The 25,378-nt window shown below is 35.5% G+C and overlaps 1 protein-coding gene across 1 annotated transcript in view; it reads right to left on the bottom strand.

The window, feature by feature from the left end:
• The window catches only part of LOC121383002 (nose resistant to fluoxetine protein 6-like), a 41,338-nt gene extending 20,240 nt beyond the window's left edge, over positions 1–21,098 (bottom strand). Inside the window, exons 1-11 of the mRNA XM_041512725.1 lie at positions 20,671–21,098; positions 19,173–19,366; positions 17,915–18,005; positions 14,482–14,584; positions 13,720–13,943; positions 13,300–13,467; positions 9,356–9,449; positions 7,829–7,927; positions 5,777–5,942; positions 2,879–2,958; positions 1,966–2,106 (exon numbers count right to left, since the gene is read on the bottom strand). Coding sequence (XP_041368659.1) covers positions 1,966–2,106; positions 2,879–2,958; positions 5,777–5,942; positions 7,829–7,927; positions 9,356–9,449; positions 13,300–13,467; positions 13,720–13,943; positions 14,482–14,584; positions 17,915–18,005; positions 19,173–19,366; positions 20,671–21,013 — 1,703 coding nt within the window. The 5' untranslated portion in view covers positions 21,014–21,098. The remainder of the gene's footprint in view (positions 1–1,965; positions 2,107–2,878; positions 2,959–5,776; positions 5,943–7,828; positions 7,928–9,355; positions 9,450–13,299; positions 13,468–13,719; positions 13,944–14,481; positions 14,585–17,914; positions 18,006–19,172; positions 19,367–20,670) is intronic.
• Positions 21,099–25,378: the final 4,280 nt, after the last annotated feature.

Here is a 25,378-nt window from a genome sequence, read left to right as displayed (position 1 = left end):
ACAAGACATTTATTCAGTTATTGAGGCCACATGACCAAGATAACTACTTTTAAAAACAAATTAATTGTGTGCTACGCGTGTACAAATTTACAATACAGGTATAATCAATTTAAACTGGCAGATTTCTTTTTAAAAACAAGGCTATTCCTCTAATACTTTATATTTTGGGTAGATATCAATAGATTAAATTTTCTCTTGAAGGATTTACTATAAAGTATTCTGATATGAAATATTTCCTGCTCAAAGCATAATATGGACATACTAAAAGAAAATAATATTCATCTTCCACTTGATTAAGATTACACTTTAAACAGATAGTTTCATTTCTTTCTATTACTGGATTATATCTGCTTTTCTGTACTTTTAATTTATGTGACAAACACCTAAATTTAGAAACAATTCTCAAGAGATCTTTTGTATTGTGACAAATATAATATATACTTTTCTGTTTGTAAAAGAGATTTATAAGAAGAATATGTCTTTAAAAAATGAGAAGAGTTAATTTTATCATGCCAGTGTTACAAATGAATGTCTTTACATCTCTGTACAAAGCTGGACATAAATAACTTGATATTGCCACATTCTTGAACAATCCAAACATAAGAAAACCCTGTTTGAAACAACAATGTTCTTACATGTGATACCCAATTAATTTTACCAGTTTCATCATGACATTTCAACATATCATAACAAGCTTTGGGATATCTGGATGAATCCATATATAACATTTCACACCAATATTTTATACAACGGCTAAAGTATTTCACACACAAATGATCTCAACCTATTTCCCCAAGTACAGCATTTGATGATACTCTCTTTGAAACTCATAAAAACCTTTAAAAAACCATTACTTTGTACTTAAATAAAAATTCAACAAGATGACAAATGTTCATTCTGTAAATCTGTTCCAGAAACTCTTATTCATTTATTTTGGTTCTGTCCATTAATACAAACATTTTGGTAAAACCTACAGGGATTGTTAAAAAACAGAATGTACTCATATTACACATCTCCATTTTACTGTTACAGATATAATATTTCAAATACATGATAATCATAGGGCAGATGATATATTAAATTTAATTATATTACTTGCAAAGCAGTATATATACAGGATGAAGTATATTGGGGTAGTACCAAATGTACAATCGTTTAAAAAAATAATCACTTTTAATTACAATACTGAAAAGTTTCTTGCATTTCGCAATTGTGACTGGACCAAATTTGATCAACGGTGGTCGATCTACAAACATTTCATTAAATAGTTCGTGCTTTGGGTTAAAAAGATGAGACTGGGTTCATATTTTTTAATATATCATACAAGAATCAACTTGCATTAATACAGAGGAAATGCTTTCATTATTTACAAATATCTCTCTCTCTCTCTCTCTCTCTCTCTCTCTCTCTCTCTCTCTCTCTCTCTCTCTCTCTCTCTCTCTCCTCTCTCTCGTCTAATTCTTATGCAAGTATCTATTTATATACTATTTATTTTATTTGACCTATATTTATTTATTTATTCTGTTGAAAATAATTTTGTCTTTTCTACTCTTCTTCTTTTTGTTCTTGTTTTTGTTTTCTGGAATTCCAATGGTATATTATAAATCCTACAGTTTTATTTGCTCCCAATATAAATCTCACAATATATTTACAAAAGTTAAGCTTAACATTTAATGACATAATTGTACATGAATGTGTGTTTTTATACTAACAATTATTGTTTCCAAATTGTTGTGCAAAATATTGTTTTCAACATGTCTTTATTAGTTAAATGTATAAATATAGCTTTTGATCACTTATTTTGTAAGGTGGTGAATTAGGAGTCCACAATCCTAACACTACCAATGTATTTTGGGGCAATAAACAATTTTAAAAAAACAAAAAAACAAAAGAAAACAAAAAACAAACACCTATTTGGAACATTATTCTTCAATGATCTACACTGTGAACAGTTTTAAAACTTACGGATTATTAGTTGAATTCTGAAGATTGTTTACATCCACTCCAAGACCAACCCCGATATGATCCACCCTAGAGATGATTCCCGTGGTTATCAGACTGGTCAGGAGGAACAGCATGGACATCATGATCCCAAGGAATTTGGAGCTGAAAAAAAAACGTCCTGTTAAGTGGTTGTTCATAACTAGCAACATTTTCACAAGCATTCAAAGTGTGCTGTCATTGTTTAACTGTGAGAACAACAGTTTGCATGTCGCTTGCGCATGTCTAGATTTGCCTAACCTATTTTCTGTCCGTGATTACATATAGGGTATGAATTACATGGCCAAGATGGGTTATGCAAAAAACGAAATTGGTTATGTGAATTAGTTTTGGCATAACCCATAAGTGAAATGTTTCAAATCTCGGAGACCTGACATCTCACATAATAAGTGGATTGAACATATTAAACATTGTGAAAAAAAAACCATGTGGGACAGACAGACAAACAGACACAGACAGACAGAGACAAAATACAGAACCAGTTCAGAAGAGACTGAAAGCACAGGTGAAATTGGAATGTTTTTTTATATTACAAAATGAAAGAAAGGTTTTATTTAACGACACACTCAACACATTTTATTTATGGTTATATGGTGTCAGACATATGGTTAAGGACCACACAGATATTGAGGAGAGGAAATCCGCTGTCGCCACTTCATGGGCTACTCTTTTCAATTAGAAGCAAGGGATCTTTTACATGCACCATCTCACAGACAGGATAGTACATACCATGGCCTTTGTTACACCAGGTGTGGAATGGAGCACTGGCTGGAATGAGAAATAGCCCAATGGGTCCACCAACGGGGGTCGATCGTAGACCGACTTATATTACAAAGCAACTTTTTAAAATATTACACTCTTAAATATGTATACTCACTAGTAGAATGGAATAAGTATAAGTGGACTGAGAACATAAAACTGCATATCATTTGCCAGATACCAACTCCATCCCATGCACTGTCAAAAATATAATAATATTCATAACATAGGATATACATGTACATAATATTTTCCATAAAACATAGTGTATGTCATTAAGAAATAAACAAATCTGACAAATATTTTAAACTGACTAATAAACTGAATGCAGTGCACACAAAGTGCCATATTTCAACACCTGGAAAGCTGAAATTAAAGGAAAGGAATCATTAGCAAATTGTCAATACCTTTGTTCATTTTTATACTGTGGCCATTTTGCTGTCTAATGTATGAATATTATATGTGGTCTAGATAGTAACAGGAAACATGCTACTGCCATCACACAGGCGTTTCCTACCAAAAAGCAGCAGCTGTTTTATAGGCACTTTCCTGCAGATAGGGTAGCAGACAGCATGAACTTTGATCAGTGATATACCAGAGAACATTTTGTTCAGTATCGCATTGCGACTGGCTATGCAAGTTTCAGAGGTCGCTACACAATTTTAAAACATTAACAGTAGTTAACAGGCGAATGCTTTACCACTGGGCTACGTCCCGCCTGCTACAGTAACTGAAGACATGGAACATAACAATGCATATGCCTGATTATATTGTATATACTTCCCTACACCACACACATTTCACAATATGTGTACTTGATTATACACTACACTACACTACACTACAACGACGACGACGACAACTACAACTACACATGACAACTACAACTACACACAACAATTACACATGACAACTACAACTACACTACACTACAACGACAACTACACACAACAACTACAAACGACAACTACAACTACACATGACAGTAAACTACAAAAGTTTAAAGTTGTTTTGTTTAATGACACCACTGGAGAACTTTGATTAATTAATCATCGGCTATTGAATGTCAAACATTTGGTAATTCTGACACATAGTCATCAGAGAAAACCCGCTACATTTTTCCTAATGCAGTAAGGAATATCTTATATTCACTTTCCCACAGACAGGAAAGCATATACCATGGCTTTTGACCAGTTGTGGTGCACTGGTTGGAACAAGAAAACACACAGTTGAATGGATCCACCAATGTTGCTTGATCCGGTGATGCCAGCACCTCAAACGAGCACTCAACCGAATGAGCTAAATCCAGCACTACAATACAGTACACGGCACTACACCCTATATTACACCACACTACAGTACAGTACATGACACTACACCCTATAATACACCACACTACAGTACAGTACACGACACTACACCCTATATTATACCACACTACAGTACAGTACACGACACTACACCCTATAATACACCACACTACAGTACAGTACACGGCACTACACCCTATATTACACCACACTACAGTACAGTACACGGCACTACACCCTATATTACACCACACTACAGTACAGTACACAGCACTACACCCTATATTACACCACATTACAGTACAGTACACGACACTACACCCTACAATACACCACACTACAGTACAGTACACGGCACTACACCCTATAATACACCACACTACAGTACAGTACACGATACTACACCCTATAATACACCACACTACAGTACACCCTATAATACACCACACTACAGTGCACGACACTATACCCTATAATACACCACACTACAGTACAGTACACGACACTACACCCTATAATACACCACTACAGTACAGTACACGACACTACACCCTATAATACACACTACAGTACAGTACACGACACTACACCCTACAATACACCACACTACAGTGCAGTACACGGCACTACACCCTATAATACATCACACTACAATACAGTACACAACACTACATCCTATTATACACCACACTACAGTACAGGATATGACAGAACAGTACAACTCACCACACTACAGTACAGTACACGACACTACACCCTATAATACACCACACTGCACTACAGGATATGACAGAACAGTACAGAACACACTACAGTACACCCTATAATACATCACACTACAGTACACAACACTACACCCTATAATACACCACACTACAGTAAAGTACAGGACACTACACCCTATAATACACCAAACTACAGTACACAACACTACACCCTATAATATACCACACTACAGTACAGGATATGACAGAACAGTACAACTCACCACACTACAGTACAGTACATGACACTACACCCTATAATACACCACACTGCAGTACAGTGCACGACACTACACCCTATAATACGCCACACTACAGTACAGTGCACGACACTACACCCTATAATACACCACACTGCACGACACTACACCCTATAATACACCACACTGCAGTACAGTGCACGACACTACACCCTATAATACACCACACCACAGTACAGTGCACAACACTACACCCTATAATACACCACACCACAGTACACAGCACTACACCCTATAATATACCACACCACAGTGCAGTACACAACACTACACCCTATAATACACCACACCACAGTACACAACACCCTATAATACACCACACCACAGTACACGACACTACACCCTATAATACACTACACTGCAGTACAGTACACGACACTACACCCTATAATACATCACACTACAATACAGTACATGACACTACACCCTATAATACACCACACTGCACTACAGGATATGACAGAACAGTACAGAACACAACACTACATCACAATGCAATACACTACACTTCAGTACAGTACCTTACGCTACACTACACTATAATACACTGCATTACAGGATATGACAGAACAGTATAGCTCGCCACACTACACCATAATGCAATACAGTACACTACACTACACTACAGTTCAGTACAGTACCTTGTGCTACACTACACTATATTAAACTACACAGATGTTACCATTTGATTCTTCTTAACGATGTTATTGATGTACAAGAGGTTGGTCCACCAGGTCCCCTCGCACTGGTTTAGCTCAAAGCCTGCCTGGGGCCACATGGGTCCTGATGATATGTAGGGCATCAGGGGAACGTACACCATCATGAGAAGCATGTATGGTGGAGTCAGTCTGAAATCAGTAACAAGTAGTCAGTCATGTCACAACAGGTCCTAATCTAGAACTGAAAAGTAGAGGAAATTCACTTCTTTCTTCTCAGGAGAAAGAGGAGAAGTTTGATAAAAAAAATGGGTGACGACTTCTCCCTTCACAGGAGAAAGGGGAGAAGTTTAGGGCTAAGTGAACATTATCGGTATATTTAGCATTTTCTGGCATTACTGAGAACCAATCAATGTTTGACTGATCAACATCAAATGGCATGACATGCACTGATGTACGTACAGTCTCGCGCCTAAGTAAAACAACAAACTGTTGAGTGAGTTATGACACAAAACAAGTTAGTGTCTTGACATTTGTTGTGTCATTTTGTTTTTGAAATCAGATTAGGTCCAAAAATATTACAGCAATTTCAACTTCTCACTACTACTACCGGTAGTATACATGCAGTTAACTCAGCAGCTTCAACAAACTTTTTTGTAAAAAGAAAAGTGCCATTTCGCAGGCTAGATTAGGGCCTGTATGAAAATCAGATCACCTAAGAGAAAAGGACAGCTAAACTGGTAGAGTTAGCAAGAGTTAAAATACTGTAAATCATGAAATTAATGTGAGCAAGTAATTAATGCGAAAAATGCGGCGAACACATCGACACAATAATAACTTGACGCATTTTGTTTAGTCTCATTCCCAATACAAAAAATGTGCAGGATTTTACTATAATACTTCTAAATAAAACAAAACTTTTATAATATAAAGATGAAACACAATACAAAAACTATTTTTGTTAAACGTCTTTTTGTGAATACTTCAAGAATCTTTCTTTCGTTTCGATGTTGCCATTCTATTTTCACTTTCCTGGAATATCATAGCGGTTATATAATAGTGATGTTCCAAATGTTTTATTTTTAAAAAGCTCATTTTGCGATTTGAGTATTTTTCAAATTTTCTTACACTTCTGGATTACTGTATACATTTAAACTATTTTGAACATTTGTAAAATTATAATCAACAAATTTTATTACTAAATATATTCCTTTAAAAATTAAACAGTAGAAAATTATATAACCGTAACCAACAATCCGTGCGTATTTCTTCAAACCATTTCGCTCTACTCTATACATGGCATTTAATTTAGACTGGTCGCAAGTTGTCACTGTTGCAATATATCGCATTTGTTAACGTCTATTCCTGTGCTGCGCATCAAGTGTATAAAATCAGTCTAAAACATTTGCTAGAATAACAAGTCTGCGTTCGCGTGAAATATTGTGCCCTGTAATAGCGACCCGTTTACCTTTTATTCCTACTGGTGAATTAATTAGAAGCATTCACCACACAAAAGTGCGAGGCATACCCTTAACAATAAGGTGTAGTTATACTAATTACACTACTTTAAGTAATTAGGGCTTCCTGGTCGACCCACCATGCGATTAGCTTCAGGTTATGTAGTAGCTGTGAAAACAACTACTGACTTCTTTTAACATGAACGATGAAGCCCAAACAATATAATAACAACACAACTGTGGTTTTTATGTGGTGGACTTTTGCCTGACGCATTAATAAAAATACGCATTTTTGTTCACTCATGTACGGACGCAATAATATCATGACGTATTAATTACATGATTTACAGTACTATTATAATTTATAGTGGTTTAGCCAGGCAAATTTCTTAAGTGTGTGCAAGGCTGTGCTCATACATGCATGCATCGATCTATCCATACAGGTAAACATGCATGTATGCATGCATTCATCCATCCACACACATCCATCCATCATGGAAACATCTCAACACAAATATATACCGTACTTAATTTACTTCAGATATTGAATACAGAATGTGAATTTTATAATTTATGAAACTAATATCGAGCTGACAAACAATATGTAATTTTATTATTTACCTCCAAAACCTGTGGAAATAGAACATGAGCCAGTTCAGCTTCAAACCCTTTTTAACTCTTTTCATCTCCTTGAAGGTCAAATATGCCACCAGAAGGCCACTGAAGAAAAAAAACGGTTTAACATAAAACTGGTACTGAAATTGTTTTTAGAAATATGATACTGTTACCCCAACTCAGGAGTCGACATACATCTTTTTATCCAGTTGGCAGAAAGGTACTGGCCCTCAAAAAAAGATTATTACCTCCCAAAAATACCACTGGTCCCAACAGTTAATTATTACATTGTTGCAAACAGTAATAAGAACATCTGTACCTATTAAAAACAGGTACATGTATCTGACCAAAACTACATCAATAAATACAACAACAAAAAAACCCACTATTTTAATACAAAAAAATTAATAGTTCTAGTATGGAAACACTGATTCACCAATAGTTGATTTTAATTTTTATATGCATAGAGATAAAAGTGGGTTATGAGAAAAAAAAACCTCCAGAAATTTAAATACTGGTGGTAGAGTGCTAACACTTGCAGTATGGTTAGGGTTGAATAATCATATTTAAAATGGCAGCCTCCATTCAGAATGTATACAAAGAATCAGCCGAAACCATATGGTGAGATTTGTATGAAGAATATAGGACATTTTGGACTAACAGCATGATTTAAAATACAGAATTCTGGATAAACCTGGAAAATGTTCATCTGTATATAAAAAAAACCTCTTGCTTGTAATGGAAAATATTAGCTACTGTACTAACAGAAATAATTTAGCCATAAACTGACTGCTGTGGGGGGGGGGGGGGGGGGGGGGGGGGGGGGGGGGGCGCAGATGTAGCTCAGTGGTAGAGTGCTCATTTGAGTCTTATGGGTTGCAGGATAATCACTCAGGATTTCCCCCATCTCAACCAGTCGCCCACCACTGATACCTCAAAGACCATGATATGTACTGCCTGGTCTATGGGAAAGTCCATATATAGTTTAACCTTAGAATTGAAATTAATTTCAGATTAATATTAATTGAAAACTAATTTCAAATCCACAGTTTAACACTTGAATTAGAAACTCCTTTGAAATGAATATTACACTATTGAAAATTGATTCCAAATTCAGTTTAATAGGAATTAAAACTCATTTAAGATTATTAGTAACCATTTGGAAACTGGTGTCAAATTCATCAGAGTTTCACATAGGAATTAAAACTCATTTGAAAGTACAGTAAAATATACTTACAACAAACATGCTTAGAACGAACAACTGCACAGAACGAACTGATTGTAAAGTCCCGTTTTATTTCCGTATACATTAATAACCAACTTACACAAATGTGTACAGCAAACTACTGCTTTTATGAACTAACTATCATGGTCCCTTCACGTTCGTTATAATACGAGTACTTTACTGTACTATTAAAGTATTGGAAACTGATTCCAAATCCATTTTAATATAAGAATTGAGATTCATTTGAGATTAATAATAAACAATTGGAAACTGGTTTTAAATCCACAGTTTAATATGGGAATGGTTACCTCAGAGTGAAGAATGTATCAACTGACACAGTTCCATTAATAATACACTGGAAAGTGAAGCGTTTCAATTCTTGACCAAACTCTAATATGTTATCTGTAGAATGGAAACAAAACAGTACAGTACAGTAATTAGCCTGTACATTTAATCATTTAAAGGCATACTGTCACAGACCACCGACCTATTTAATGGTCTAACAAAGTATTACCTGAACAACAATAATTTGATTTGTACCTAAATGTACTTTATTCAACCATCTTCATAACCACCATACTCCATTTATTAATGACATTTTGTAAAAATAACTGAATTATGGCAATGGTCCATAATTCAAAAACTAAAATTGCCGAGAGGGATGACATGGATTTCACTCCATCATGGTTCAGTTAAAGGGACACACCCTAGTTACGTTTATTTGTTAACCATTACGGCGTTGTTTTTCGCTATTAAACCCCATTTTTCACAAATAAAATTGCACTTTACTTACATTTTATTGTTTAGAATACACATTTCCATTCACCTGAAGTGCTTTTTGGTAATCCTGATGTTTGTAAAACCACGAAATGTATTTTTTGCATTTTTTCACAAAACGTGTTGTCGAGAAAAAAACGTTAAGCAAGCGAGGTCCAATCTATTTTTAATGTCACAGACGTTGGTATATCACGTGACCGTTATCATTTTGGTTCGGTTTGTTTTCTCGTGCACGGTTCGCGCAATCAACATCCGATTTGTTGTTGTTCATTTGTGAGATTTTTCTTCACAGTTCGTGAACATTTTCAGTAACAATAAAGTTCAGACAAGTAAGTGTCTCAATACAAAACGTTACAAACCCTTAAAACCAATAATTTTGCTAAGTCTTACGATATCTGGAGAGGGGATACAACCAGGACAGAACAGTTGGAACATGTCCAGGAGAGGTGAAATGAACGCACCCCAAGTCTGTGAAATTTGTCGTGACGTAGGCATTGTTGTGCTTCTACCGGTGACATCAGAATACTAACTTTCAAAATTATTTCAAGCAATTGGGACATGGGGATTCCCATGGTATTTATCGATATAAAACCTGCTTTTTCACTCCATTTGATAAAAACGTGATCTAAGTGTGTTACAGGTTTGTAGATTAACCAAATTATAATTTATTTTCGCTGGATGGAACTAGGGTGTGCGGCTTTAAGGTGATGCGATAGCTAGATTTGGTTTCCAACAATTAATGTAATTTTTATTTATTATTTTATTTTCAGAGAAATAAGGTCCTTAAATCCGTGACAGTATGCGTTTAATATCTATTTAAATCAAACCCTGTACCTACAAAAAAAATAAACGAAATCATAATAAACATCTAAAATAGACTGTTACAACATTTAGCTCAATAGTACAACATTGATCACGAAGTGGAACTGTGTAAAGGTTTTAATAAATAATATTGGCCATGACATGGGTTTGTACAAAGGAAGACTATTTGTAAAATAGGGTCACATCACATGAGGAAGTGGGTACACATTAAAGGGCCATGTCACGGGTTTGTACAAAGGAAGACTATTTGTAAAACAGGGTCACATCACATGAGGAAGTGGGTACACATTAAAGGGCCATGTCATAGGTTTGTACAAAGGAAGACTATTTGTAAAACAGGGTCACATCACATGAGGAAGTGGGTACACATTAAAGGGCCATGTCATAGGTTTGTACAAAGGAAGACTATTTGTAAAACAGGGTCACATCACATGAGGAAGTGGGTACACATTAAAGGGCCATGTCACGGGTTTGTACAAAGGAAGACTATTTGTAAAATAGGGTCACATCACATGAGGAAGTGGGTACACATTAAAGGGCCATGTCATAGGTTTGTACAAAGGAAGACTATTTGTAAAACAGGGTCACATCACATGAGGAAGTGGGTACACATTAAAGGGCCATGTCACGGGTTTGTACAAAGGAAGACTATTTGTAAAATAGGGTCACATCACATGAGGAAGTGGGTACACATTAAAGGGCCATGTCACGGGTTTGTACAAAGGAAGACTATTTGTAAAATAGGGTCACATCACATGAGGAAGTGGGTACACATTAAAGGGCCATGTCACGGGTTTGTACAAAGGAAGACTATTTGTAAAATAGGGTCACATCACATGAGGAAGTGGGTACACATTAAAGGGCCATGTCACGGGTTTGTACAAAGGAAGACTATTTGTAAAACAGGGTCACATCACATGAGGAAGTGGGTACACATTAAAGGGCCATGTCACGGGTTTGTACAAAGGAAGACTATTTGTAAAACAGGGTCTCATCACATGAGGAAGTGGGTACACATTAAAGGGCCATGTCACGGGTTTGTACAAAGGAAGACTATTTGTAAAACAGGGTCACATCACATGAGGAAGTGGGTACACATTAAAGGGCCATGTCACGGGTTTGTACAAAGGAAGACTATTTGTAAAACAGGGTCACATCACATGAGGAAGTGGGTACACATTAAAGGGCCATGTCACGGGTTTGTACAAAGGAAGACTATTTGTAAAACAGGGTCACATCACATGAGGAAGTGGGTACACATTAAAGGGCCATGTCACGGGTTTGTACAAAGGAAGACTATTTGTAAAATAGGGTCACATCACATGAGGAAGTGGGTACACATTAAAGGGCCATGTCACAGGTTTGTACAAAGGAAGACTATTTGTAAAACAGGGTCACATCACATGAGGAAGTGGGTACACATTAAAGGGCCATGTCACGGGTTTGTACAAAGGAAGACTATTTGTAAAACAGGGTCACATCACATGAGGAAGTGGGTACACATTAAAGGGCCATGTCACGGGTTTGTACAAAGGAAGACTATTTGTAAAACAGGGTCACATCACATGAGGAAGTGGGTACACATTAAAGGAGCAGACTATAAAATTACCAGGGCGTATTAGGTAAACACTATTATAATGATTCATTGACTTGACTCTATAATAGTGTTTTCCCTAGTTTGTTTTAGCATGGTGCAGCACCATGCCTCAGTAGTCTAGCACCATCTTGCCTTAATCAGCACCATGCTGCCCTGAGATTAAACAAGGCTTTTTCACTAATTAATTCTAAAACTGCCTTTATAAAACACCCAAAAAGGTATTATTAATTAATAAAATATGCCTTTTATATCTTTTGCCATTCATTTATTAAAGCAAGCACATAAATTACATTAATGTTTATTTCAATTAATTTTTGTGTATTTTTAATGAAAAAAAAGTGCCCTGAAAATTGTGAAAATGCCCCAAAAGTGTTTGGTCTACCATGCCTTGCCAAATTTCTAAGGAAATCACTATATAATATATTGAAAAAAATGTCCTTACATTGATAATTGTGAGTCTACTTTATAAATAATCTACCAAAAGTAATTAGTAAATACTCAGTGTATAGCCAGTGTAGTTATGGAATAAATATACAGAACTTCACATACGTTGTTTTTGCTTCCTTTTTATTGTATGAGTTTATTTTGCTCAAGAATATATACCAAGAGACCACGTAGGGGTCGAGTGGTATGTTCTTTCGCAAAATAAACGAGTGCAATAAATAGGAAGCAAAGACAACGTATGTGAAGTTCTGTATTTATTACATACCTTTTTTTATAATGTCATAACAACACTTTGTTAAATCTATAATCAAAACTCCTTTCATGAATTTTCTTAATGTTAAGAATCATACTCGGCGTAATTTGTAAATCATATATGATGTCAGTAAATAAAAGGCGCTAACTGCAGTAAACATTAAAAGGGAATTCCCCATTTAAAAGTTCTGGTTTCAAAATGTCTTTATCACTATAGTAAGATTGAATAAGTATGTAATAAATATGAATTTTAATACAAATAACAAATTTTTGTCAGAAGTAGAGTGTTCACTTGAGTCTTATGGGCCACATCTCTACACCTTCACTAAGACAGAAATCAGAGAGAATTAATTCACTGACCCACAACTCCCAGGCCAAAAACCATACAGTGGCCGAGGATGACCCACGTCATGCTGATGAAGCGAATCCCGTGAATGGCTGTCAGGGTTCCCTTCGGTTGGCTCGTGTTCAACAGCTTCTTGGCATTGGTGTAAACAGAAAATGCCAGGAATACTTTCACACACACAGCTACAAAACAAAAACAACAGTATGCAACAGCAAATAAATTGTATATAAATCAAAAACAGTATTAAATTAAATAAACATAATAACAGCTTTCTAATAGACGAATTACAAAAGTTTAAATTAAATAGGAGTCCATATTGTTTGTTTTGTTGAGTTTTTTGGGGTGGGGTTTTTTCAATGTTTATCCATACAATTTGATTTGGGGAAAAAATTCCATCTTTACATAAATCCTTTACGTTTTACAAATATACATACAGGGGCCGGCATGTTGTTTCTTTTCTCCAAGAAGTGGGGAGCTTTCATTTTCACTGACTCCTTTGCTTGCATTGATATGTGAGATAATATCTCCATCTTTAACCAGGTGACTAGTCAACCCCTCCGTCTCCACAGACAGTCGAGCCCTCATTGGCATCTGGACAAACACCACATCTAGGAATGTGCCAATTAGCATCACAGCCACAAACAGCATCGCTATAACCCTGAACAGAACACAGATAGTAATAGTAATAATAATTATCAGTGATAAAAATGCTTGCATTATAAAACCATACACTAATGTTTCAAATTCACTTTGGAAAAATACAAGTGAAAAATAAAACAGTGTATTATATACATAGCAATGAAATATATAGATCCACAAAAACCATAAAAGTAATCTTTGGTGAAAAGTAATATTTTCACTGTATTTTAGTTACTATACAGTGAAAATATAGAAATCATATTTACTTTTTTGAACAGGTTCTTGATTAAATCATCTCCCTTGTAAATTATTCTGTTTTAGTTACTGAGGCCAATGTCACTTCTTTATGTTTAATTAACTTTGATGATTACCAATAAAAATCAACTGAACAATTGTACCTATAAAAAAGGGATATGAAGTGCAATTACAATAAAATATCTAAAACTGATTGAATATGAAGCTAAATAATGATGACCCATTGAATGTAAGTTAAAATTAAACTTGGAATTCAATTGGTTTTGTTTTTGTTAATTATTATATATGTTTTTATTACTCACAGAACTACTGTTGCCTTTGTGTCTAACCGACGATCATCAAGATTGCATTCAGTATGCCAAACTTGGAGACCTTTAGTGATGTTGGTTCCAATATCATCAAGTACTAAAACAAAATTTTAAATAGTAAATAATATAACAAGAAACAATAAGGAAACTGTTATGTAATCTTGTCTGCCACCCACTTGGTAAACATATAAACAAGCAATCCAAGATTACTGCTAAAGCAATACATGTCCCCTACAGGGCACAACAAATTTGTGTATATCCTAAGTTCAAGGGCCATAACTCTGTAAACCAGTGAGGTACATGATACGCCCATCAGGAGTTTGATGGAAAATCATATTTATATTAAGGAATATGTTATGGGTATGATTTAAATCTAATTATATTAAATTTTTGCAATGGGATGGATGAACAGTTTGTTTTGGACCAACCACCATCCCAAGTTGTTCCTACATGTACATGTAGTTTAATGGTCCTGTATGTATAGATCTGTATGCAAGATATGATCTGGACAAGGATTTACTGTTATGTGCAGTAGACTCTGAAAAGTAGGTCACAGTTACCTAGTAATAGTACACGACACACCACCATCCCAAGTTGTTCTTACATGTGAGTTTGGATGGACCCGTATGCATCTGTATGCAAGATAATATTATGGTCCGGACAAGGATTTACCCTTATGTGCAGTAGAATGTAAAAAGTAGGTCACAGTGACATAGTAATAGTATGCGACACACCACCATCCCAAGTTGTTCCTTCATGAGCAGTTTGATGGTCCTGTATGCATCTATATGCAAGATATGGTCCGGACAAGGATTTACTGTTATGTGCAGTAGACCGTGAAAAGTAGGTCACAGTGATCTAGTAATAGTATGTGACAAACTGCCATCCCAAGTTGTTCCTACATGTGAGGTTTGATGGTTCTATATGCATCTGTATGTAAGATATGGTCCAGACAAGGATTTACTGTTATGTGCAGTAGACCGTGAAAAGTAGGTCACAGTGACCTAGTAATAGTAGGTGACAAACTGCCATCCCAAGTTGTTCCTACATGTGAGGTTTGATGGTTCTGTATGCATCTGTATGTAAGATATGGTCCAGACAAGGATTTACTGTTATGTGCAGTAGACCGTGAAAAGTAGGTCACAGTGATCTAGTAATAGTATGTGACAAACTGCCATCCCAGGTTGTTCCTACATGTGAGGTTTGATGGTTCTGTATGCATCTGTATGTAAGATATGGTCCAGACAAGGATTTACTGTTATGTGCAGTAGACCGTGAAAAGTAGGTCACAGTGACCTAGTAATAGTACGTGACAAACTGCCATCCCAAGTTGTTCCTACATGTGAGGTTTGATGCATCTGTATGTAAGATATGGTCCAGACAAGGATTTACTGTTATGTGCAGTAGACCGTGAAAAGTAGGTCACAGTGACCTAGTAATAGTACGTGACAAACTGCCATCCCAAGTTGTTCCTACATGTGAGGTTTTGGTCCTGTATGCATCTGTATGCAAGATATGGTCCGGACAAGAAAAAGTTAACAGACGGACAGAAAATGCCATACCATAATACGACCTATATAATATAATATGGCCATATAAATATGGGTAAATTGCCCTGAAAATCAAACTTGATCTGTTACAGTACACGTACAAACTTTCAGATCAATATCTTGAGATATTGCAAAAATGTCCAGAAAACAAATTTGTATTACTTATAACTTCAAAGGTAGTAACTCTGTCTAAAAAGAGGTAAATTGCAAAGAAAGTCAAACTTGACCTGTAATAATAAGTACTAAGTATGTTGATAAAACTATACACCAAATTTCAGCTCAATATCTTAAGGCATTGTCAAAACAACATCCAGAAAACTATATGTGGGATGGACAGACAGACAAGACAGAAGTGCAGAGATAAAACCCATAGTCCCATCCGGTTGGACTAATATAATATAATAAAGATGAGTTCAACATTACATTTAGAAGAAAAAAAAAATTCTGAATAGTAAAATGTTCTTTTATTCCCATCATCTTTATGTGAAACATATCAATTCCACCTTGCTGATAATGCATTTCGTTGTTATATAGGCAGTATAAATATAATTACATTTAACAGCCATTTAAGTTTTATAAAATTAAATATTTCTAATCAATTATTTCTAATAGCAGATTAAAAACCATAACATTTGTCTGTTAATGAATATACAATATCAAAAGCTTATATCTAACCATTTAGCAATGTATCATGAAAACAGTACTCACTATCTGAGATCATTTGAGAGCCTTATTTTAGGGCAAAATAAGTGATTTATAAACAGGTTTTGATTGACAAAATTAAACTAAACTGGAGATTAAAATATTTATTATCACATATAAAAAGAAAATTAAGTGTCAAGTATCTGAATCTTTGAGGTGACACTCTGGAGCTACTAGGATCGATCCCCGTCGGTGTGCCCATTTGGCTATTTCTCGTTCCAGCCAGTGCTCCACAATTGGTGTAAGAAAGGCTGTAGTATGTACTATCCTGTCTGTGAGATGGTGCATATAAAAGATCCCTAACTGCTAATCGAAAACATATGTAGCTCCCTCGTTTATCTTTTGGCTGACCGTTCAAAAATGTGCCTAACTTCCTTCATTAAAACTGCACACATTTTCTCTTTGGCATTAATCCAATGGGACATTCAAAATTCCAAAGCACCAAACCCACCCTCTGCCCATTACCGACACAGGTCAGGCTGCTGGTGCTCTCTTGCACCTGCCAGCGCAGGATGTCCCCTCTCCCACCCACCTCACCCCACCCTTTTCCTGTCCTGGAGGCCGGCACTTTGGCCCATGGCAGGTGTGCGCTAAAACAGCTTGCTCTGAATGTGCAAATAAAACCCTATGACCTGACCTGACCTAATCGAAAACAGTAACCCATGAAGTGGCAACAGTGGGTTTTTCTCTCTCAATATTTGTGTGTTGTCCTTAACCACATGTCCGATGCCATATAACCATAAATAAAATGTGTTGAGTGTGTCGTTAAATAAAACATTTCCTTACTTCCTCTGGTGCTACAAATCTATGTGACCAGTCAATGAAAGCAGTTTCATGTCCTCATTAATTTACAACTAGTTTGCAAAGTTATCAAATTCAAAAAGGATGTGATATGAAAAGTATCACATACATTGGCGTAGGAAGGTGCAAAAAAGTGGGGGGGGGGGGGGGGGGGGGGGGGGGCGCACTTTTATATTAACACACTTTTACACTATTATAAAGCAAATATAAAGCAATATATCTAAAAAGTGGGGGGCAGATGTCCCCCCCCCCCCCCCCCCCCCCCCCCCCCCCCCCCCCCCCCCCCCCCCCCCCCCCCCCCCCCCCCCCCCTTCCTACGCCAGTAACATAGTGTTTCTGAAAATTTTATAAGCACAGCTAGGCCTTATTCTTACCGTTGTTTAGAATCTGAGTGACGTCATCTGCAGAACAGGAATCTGGGAAGCACGCTCCCCATTGTATTCCAATGAACATGAACTGCATGCCCTGGAAAATAAGAATCATGAGTCCGTAAACAATAAAATGGTTACTTTGAAAATTGTGTTTACATTTTTCTCAAACTTGTGATCCTTGGTGATCCCATCCTGGGGTTTTCCCCAATCCCAACTAGTGTCGCATGACTGCTATATCAAAGGCTGTGGTATGTGAAGTCCTGTTTGTGGTAGACTGCATATATAAAATATTTCTTGCAGCTAATGGAAAAATGTAGCAGGTTTTTATTAAGACTATAATAATGTCAAAATTATCAAATGTTTGACATCCCACAGCAGACGATTAATAAATCACTGTGCTCCAGTGGTGTTTTAAAACAAAATACTTTAACTTTCAACATTTCTACAATCTAAATGCAAATATATACAAAAACTGTTGTTATTTTCAAACATACTTAATAATAAAAAAAACCCAAATATTCAATAGACCCAGGTATTTTGAAGATGAACACAATGACAGGTGTATTACCTGATGTCCTAACAATTCAAATTTAAGTTCATATATAGAGGATACTCTCCGAGTGTCTTGTGATATCATAATTTATCACAAGACACGAGGGGGGTATTCTTTTATCATCTATTATCATTCTTTTCATTTGCGACAGTTGTAAACAATGTCAGTAATGTGAGTTGAATGTCACTATATTTGGCAGCGGTAGACTCATTAACTAGCGGAACTGCAGTGGCATGGCGTCAGTAATGATAGGTTTAGCGCTGAAACAAACATAGTGATGTAACAAAACATTGTCTTGTGATTAAAATTTGACCAATCAAGATTATAAGAAGCGATGTTTCCTGCAAAGAATATCGCAGGAGATATTGCAAATTATAGTGCCAGTGATATCTCCTAAAAAAGCCTTTAAGTTTAATGGATAAATATTGTAACCAATTGTATCATTGAAAGCTGATTGGGTTGGTGCACACTGATTATAACTGATGATCGACAATCAAATTCAAATGGATTCCCAACAGTACTAAGTAAGTCTTCCGATGTACAATGACAAATAACCTATGCAACTGTCTAGCAAAATGGATGATAAATCCTGTTAAAATATTCATTTTTTTTTTTTTACTTCAAATAATGAGTGTATTCATAAAATATGTTCATCCAATCATCAGTCAAAAACATTTAGATTAAAGCCTAAAGTTTACTTTTACTTACCGGATTAGGTTTTTTAAGAGGAATCTTGGCAAGACAGTGTCTTCCACTAAAAGTGTCATCTGGTTTGGTGCTAGCACTGTGACTTCTGTTGTAGTAGATTTCAGCTCGCACCCCTAGACACTCTTTAAATGCACCAGGCCAGATCATGTTGCCTAGTAACAAGCCACTTCCAGGCTTTCCAGCAGCATCCACCACTGAAAATGCAGATATTGAACATTCTTAAACATGGCATTAAAAATGTTTTGATACAATTAAGAGATAACCATATGGAGTTCTTAAATTTGCAGGTGTTATTGTCTATTCAGTATTTAATCCCACAAATGTAATTTTTGACTGAAGGCATTAGCCTGAGGTTAAAAATTAAACATTTGTGGGCATCGAATAGACAATAACACCCTCAAATCTAAAAACTCCATATGGTTATGTCCATTGTAAACTGAATAATTTTTCTACGAAATTAACTGTATATTGGGTATTTCTTGAAAAAAATACCTGGCTACAATCTAACTGTAGACCCTTGAACTGTCAACTTGGTCTGTTCCAATTGCTAATGACATCACTTTCTAATGATGCCATTAGCATTTGGGGTGTTATTTGTATTTGATCCCGGAAAAAGAATGTAATTAACCAATCACAATACAGAAAACACTCGCCATCAGTTTACAATATCATATATTGTTGTATTAGTACCATTTCTAAATATGGTAAAGATGTGTGTAATTATGTGTGTGTCTACATATATACAGAATTCCAAATAGAAAATATTTTAGTTATTTCCAAAATAACTTTCATTTTCTTTTTATGTCAAGCCAAACTGGAATTACTCACCATCCCCCCCCCCCCCCCCCCCCCAGTAAAAATCTTTGTTGAAATGACGTATAGATCAAAGCAAACAATTAAACCATCTGTATGGCAGACAATGATGAATAGCCCTCTCAAAAAGTATTGTCTGTAAAAACATGACTTGTTTGCACTCTATAAACATGCCATACAGTCATGTTTAACACTGATGACAGTTATCTATGGTTACTTATTTCAATAGGTGTCTATTTTTAATACTCTTTAACATGACATCATAGTGCAAAAAACATATCATACACATACAAGAATTTTGTATGATACGACCCCTGTTGATCGAGTGACATGTTCGCACACTTTCTTCTACGTCACCACAAGAAAATAAATTTTGGCTTCAATTCGCAGAGGGGTGTCAGATTTCTTCATGTAGCATTGGTACTGATTAACAACATGTAAGTTTAATGTCATGACTAGACTCGAGAATAATCAAACTGAAGCTCTGTGGCATCAGATTTAGGAAAAAAGGTGTATTTTAAACACAGTAGGCTGAGTAGCTTGTGACCATTTGGTTGTCAAGGACTGCCAAAGCATGGACTAGTTAAACCTCCGACCTCCCCACTCTTGGATCTGGCACTAAAATTCACAGGGTTTAGAACGAAATAAAACACATTAATCTACTGGAATAACAACTAAATCTTACTCTGTTGGACCCATTTAGCCTTGAAATTTAATGGTATTTCCACGAGAAACTCGCCCGTCTGGTTTGCACATTTCTGGGAAACATTTCTTGACGCAAGTGAACTTGCAAACGACCTTGCGTTGTAAAACTTGTGCCAGTTGGCGATATCCATTAACTGTAATGAACGATCTTTTAGTTCCTCGATGTTTGAAATCGCCAGTTCTCTTTCTGTGTCAGTGTTTGCCAAATTTTTGATGTTCTGCAAAAGACTCCAATACATACTTTGCTCATCCTGCCCATTTTGACAGGACACTTCGTAAATGTTAGTTATTAATATAAAACCTAAAACAAGAGATAAATACATAATTGGTGAATAATCTGATTCTACGTGTTCTGGCAATCATGAAAGAGTGACTCAATTTCCTCAAAAACAAATTTGGAAATGTCAATTTTAACCAAACAATTGAGAGTTATGTCCCTTTACAAGGGTTTGTAAAACATTTATTAGGTAATGGTTCAACTTGACAAACCGATTAAGCTGTAAATATTGAAAAAGATTTGACCGTGGACAGTTATTATCCGTAAATAATATACTGACAACTAAATATATAAGTTATTAGCATATTTTCTTGTTGTATTTTATTATTTAGTAGATTTTTTAAACTGATAATAATTGACCAGACCAAGGTCATCTGTGCATGTAAAATTGCAATGTCATTGTTGCAAACAAGTTATTTTCTCATGTATTACAGTGATAAATAAATTGAACATAATCGACAAAACAAACACATACTAATTTTTATTTTATTTTTTATTTTATTTTTTGTTGTCCCAGAAGAATACGTAGTGTTAGGGCTGGGGCCCTAAATCACTACTACAATACATAGCATATATATATATATATATATATAGTAACATATACAGGTAATTACATAGACATATCGAGTATGAAGAAATATTCTCTAAACTCCTCTAGGGCACTGACCTAAATTGAAAAGAAAGATAGAGAAAAAAGAAAAGAAATAAGAAACGAAAAAAGGAACAGTTACTTCGTGCATAATTGCGCATATATGACAGTATATTCAGAGATATCCACATACATAAATGCATACACATATATATTATACATGTACATATATTCACAGATGTACCCACATCTACCAGAAATATATACAGAAGAAATGAAATTAAAAGTATTATATTTGTTCTAAAATGTAGTCTGAATTTACCATACTAATTTTAGGTTTCATCTCCGTCCGTCCGTCTGTCCGTCATATGTTTTCCGGATTTTGTTTATTTTTGGGGGGTTTTTTTGCAGAAGGCTTCGAGTTTGAGATACTGAGCTGAAATGTATAGTTTCATCATGTACAGTTACAGATCAAGTTTAATTTTCATGGTGATTTACCCAGTTATGGCCCTTGAATTAAGGAGATGTGAAAATTTGTTTTCCAGACTTTTTCATAAGACCTTTAAATCTTGAGCTGAAATTTTGTGTATAGATTTATCACATACTTTTACAGATCAAGTTTAACTTTCATGACGATTTACCTGTTTTAATCAAGATAAAATTTGGTATATAGCTTTATCATTTGCATATAGCTTCACAGAACAAGTTGAAATTTTGTGGTGATTAGAGTTATGGCATTTGAATTTAGGAGAGTTAATGTCTATGTATGTAACAGTCAACCTCGACATACATACAATATATAGATATTCACAATCTAATTAAAACATACTAGCCAGTGTCTGGTCTGCCCACTTTTTTCATGTACATAAGCGGTATCGAAAATGTAACTTGTAGGCCCCATGCATATAGTTCAATAGCTCAAAAGGTATCGTGGCAAGTGTGCAAAGTTGCTTGCAATTCAGTGCCATAGGTTCGAGTCCCAGCAACGGCATGGGACAATTTATGAGGCCAGAAAGGATTTAATTATACCCTGCGCCAGTGAGTTAATATCTATGTATGTAACAGGCAACCTCGACATACATACAATATATAGATATTCACACATCAATACATACATAAGACCTTTAAATCTTGAGCTGAAATTTTGTGTATAGATTTATCACATACTTTTACAGATCAAGTTTAACTTTCATGACGATTTACCTGTTTTAATCAAGATAAAATTTGGTATATAGCTTTATCATTTGCATATAGCTTCACAGAACAAGTTGAAATTTTGTGGTGATTAGTTATGGCATTTGAATTTAGGAGATACGAAAAAATTGCCAGGTCCGGTAGGGGACATGTATTGCTTTAGCAGTACTCTCAAAATGCTTGTACTTATTTTGTGTCATGTACATACATTTATACAATCTGATTAAAATTAGCTGAACTGGGTCTACCAGTAGATCCAACTGCATTGCATGGACTCCCATGTCCAGGTGACATTTCATCTATAAATAACAATTTAAATATCGACCAATTACACTTCGCCTTTTAGAGCGTTATTCAGGAGCATACAAATTCTAAAAATATTGGGCGAGACTATTTATGCAATAGGCGAACTTGTTGGTCTATTTCAACATTGAAAAAACAGGGGGAAAAGCGCAGTAATAAACTCTGGATTGTATACTAGTATAAACAGATTTTATGGCTATACCATCACGTTTTTTTTTCCGTCTTGAAACAAATTTTATATTGCAATTAGTTTCCGGCATACTTCGTAATTCACCCAAATCATTTCATATACCCTCGGCATAATCCTGAATGTTTTCAAATTCTTTTCAAATTACTGGCATGATTTTACAAGTAAGGTTTTGATTGGTCGAATTAAAGGTCAACTGGACATGAGATACAACGGGTTGCTGTTCTAATAGTGGAGCTAATTTTAATTAGATTGATACATATACATTATCATACATACATTCGGTACAATAGGTTCGAGTCCCAGCAATAGCATGGGACAATTTGTGAGGCCTGAAAGGACTTAATTATTCCCAGCGCCAGTGCGTTAATGTCTATGTATGTAACAGTCAACCTCGACATACATACAATATATAGATATTCACAATCTAATTAAAACATACTAGCCAGTGTCTGGTCTGCCCACTTTTTTCATGTACATAAGCGGTATCGAAAATGTAACTTGTAGGCCCCATGCATATAGTTCAATAGCTCAAAAGGTATCGTGGCAAGTGTGCAAAGTTGCTTGCAATTCAGTGCCATAGGTTCGAGTCCCAGCAACGGCATGGGACAATTTATGAGGCCAGAAAGGATTTAATTATACCCTGCGCCAGTGAGTTAATATCTATGTATGTAACAGGCAACCTCGACATACATACAATATATAGATATTCACACATCAATACATAAATGGTGCATTTTCTACATCCAGGGTAGCTCTAATACAAATAGATGTCTGGGGGTTTATTTGTGTCTCATAGATGGACCAGTTGAATGCTTTGACAGGGGTTTTTTCCCCCATGGTTGCTAGTTATGACATTAAATACATTTTGTGGGTAGAAAGAAAATATTTAATCATATTGTGACACTGGGTGCAAAAAACAATTAATCATATTCTTTGGGTGCACAAAATATTTAACATTGATTTAATAATCATTGGCTATTGGATGTCAAACTTTTGGCAATTCTGACATATAGTCTAAGAGATGAAATCTCCCACATACCACACCCTTTGATATACATGATGCATTGGTTGGAATGAGAATGCAATGCAATGATTTATGGAACCGAAATCATATGGCTTGTTTTGTCTAACTTGAGGTACAGTAAACACAGCCAGTTGTAAGGATGTTTGGAAATACCTGGCATTGCCAGTTCATCACCATCTTAAAAAGAACAGTCTACAGGTGCTGAACTTGGACGGAAGAAATGTTTTATTTAACGATGTTCTTAACACATTTTAATTAGTTATATTGCATCAGATATACACAATGAGTGAACAAAATCTGCTGCCAACATGCCATGGAGTTTTTTAAATATCTTTTATATGCACAATCGTACAGACAGGACAGTACATACCACAACCTGTTACACTAGTTGTGGAGCACTGGCTGGAATGAGAAATAGCCCAGTGGGGCCTACCAACAGAGATCGATCCTATACCAGTAGTGCATTAGGTAAACATTTTATCATTGGGCCCCATGAACTTTTTTTTTTTAAATTTAAAATCTTTTATAAGCACCATTCCACAGACAGGACAGTATACATCACAACCTGTTTCAATTTTGGAGCACTGGCTAAAACGAGAAATAGCCCAATGTGACCCATCAACAGGGATTGATCCAGTACCACAGGACCACACAAAAACTTGAAATTCTCAAAATGTAAAATATAGACTATATAATACAACTATTTTTTTATTAACCGTTAGGTAACTGACCTCTCATTTGAATTGGCCATGATTGTTGTGAGGTCATGATGAACTTACCATACCACAACTTGTGACAAGGTCAATTGAGATTATTATATCACAATCTGAAAACAACACTGCAGTTTGAATCCAATCAAATATTACAAAATAATTTATTTAAATTTTTACTGTAATACTTTTAAGATTAGCATATACAATAATACATTAAAAGTTCTCATCTTAATGTTTAATTGGTGAGGCCACAGTAACTACTAATGGGACAAATTGTTGGGAACAAAACAATTTATTATGTCCACTTAAAAGTTTCAAGGACAAAATTAATCATGGTCATTGACGGTCCATTTTCTCCACAAAACCTGGTGACCCTAAAATATTTTACTGGCTATGCA

This window comes from Gigantopelta aegis, chromosome 10 (genome assembly GCF_016097555.1).
Source record: "Gigantopelta aegis isolate Gae_Host chromosome 10, Gae_host_genome, whole genome shotgun sequence".
In the NCBI taxonomy this organism is placed as follows: Eukaryota; Metazoa; Mollusca; class Gastropoda; order Neomphalida; family Peltospiridae; genus Gigantopelta; species Gigantopelta aegis.
Note: the sequence above shows the minus strand (reverse complement) of the source record. Positions and strands in the feature narration are given on the sequence as shown.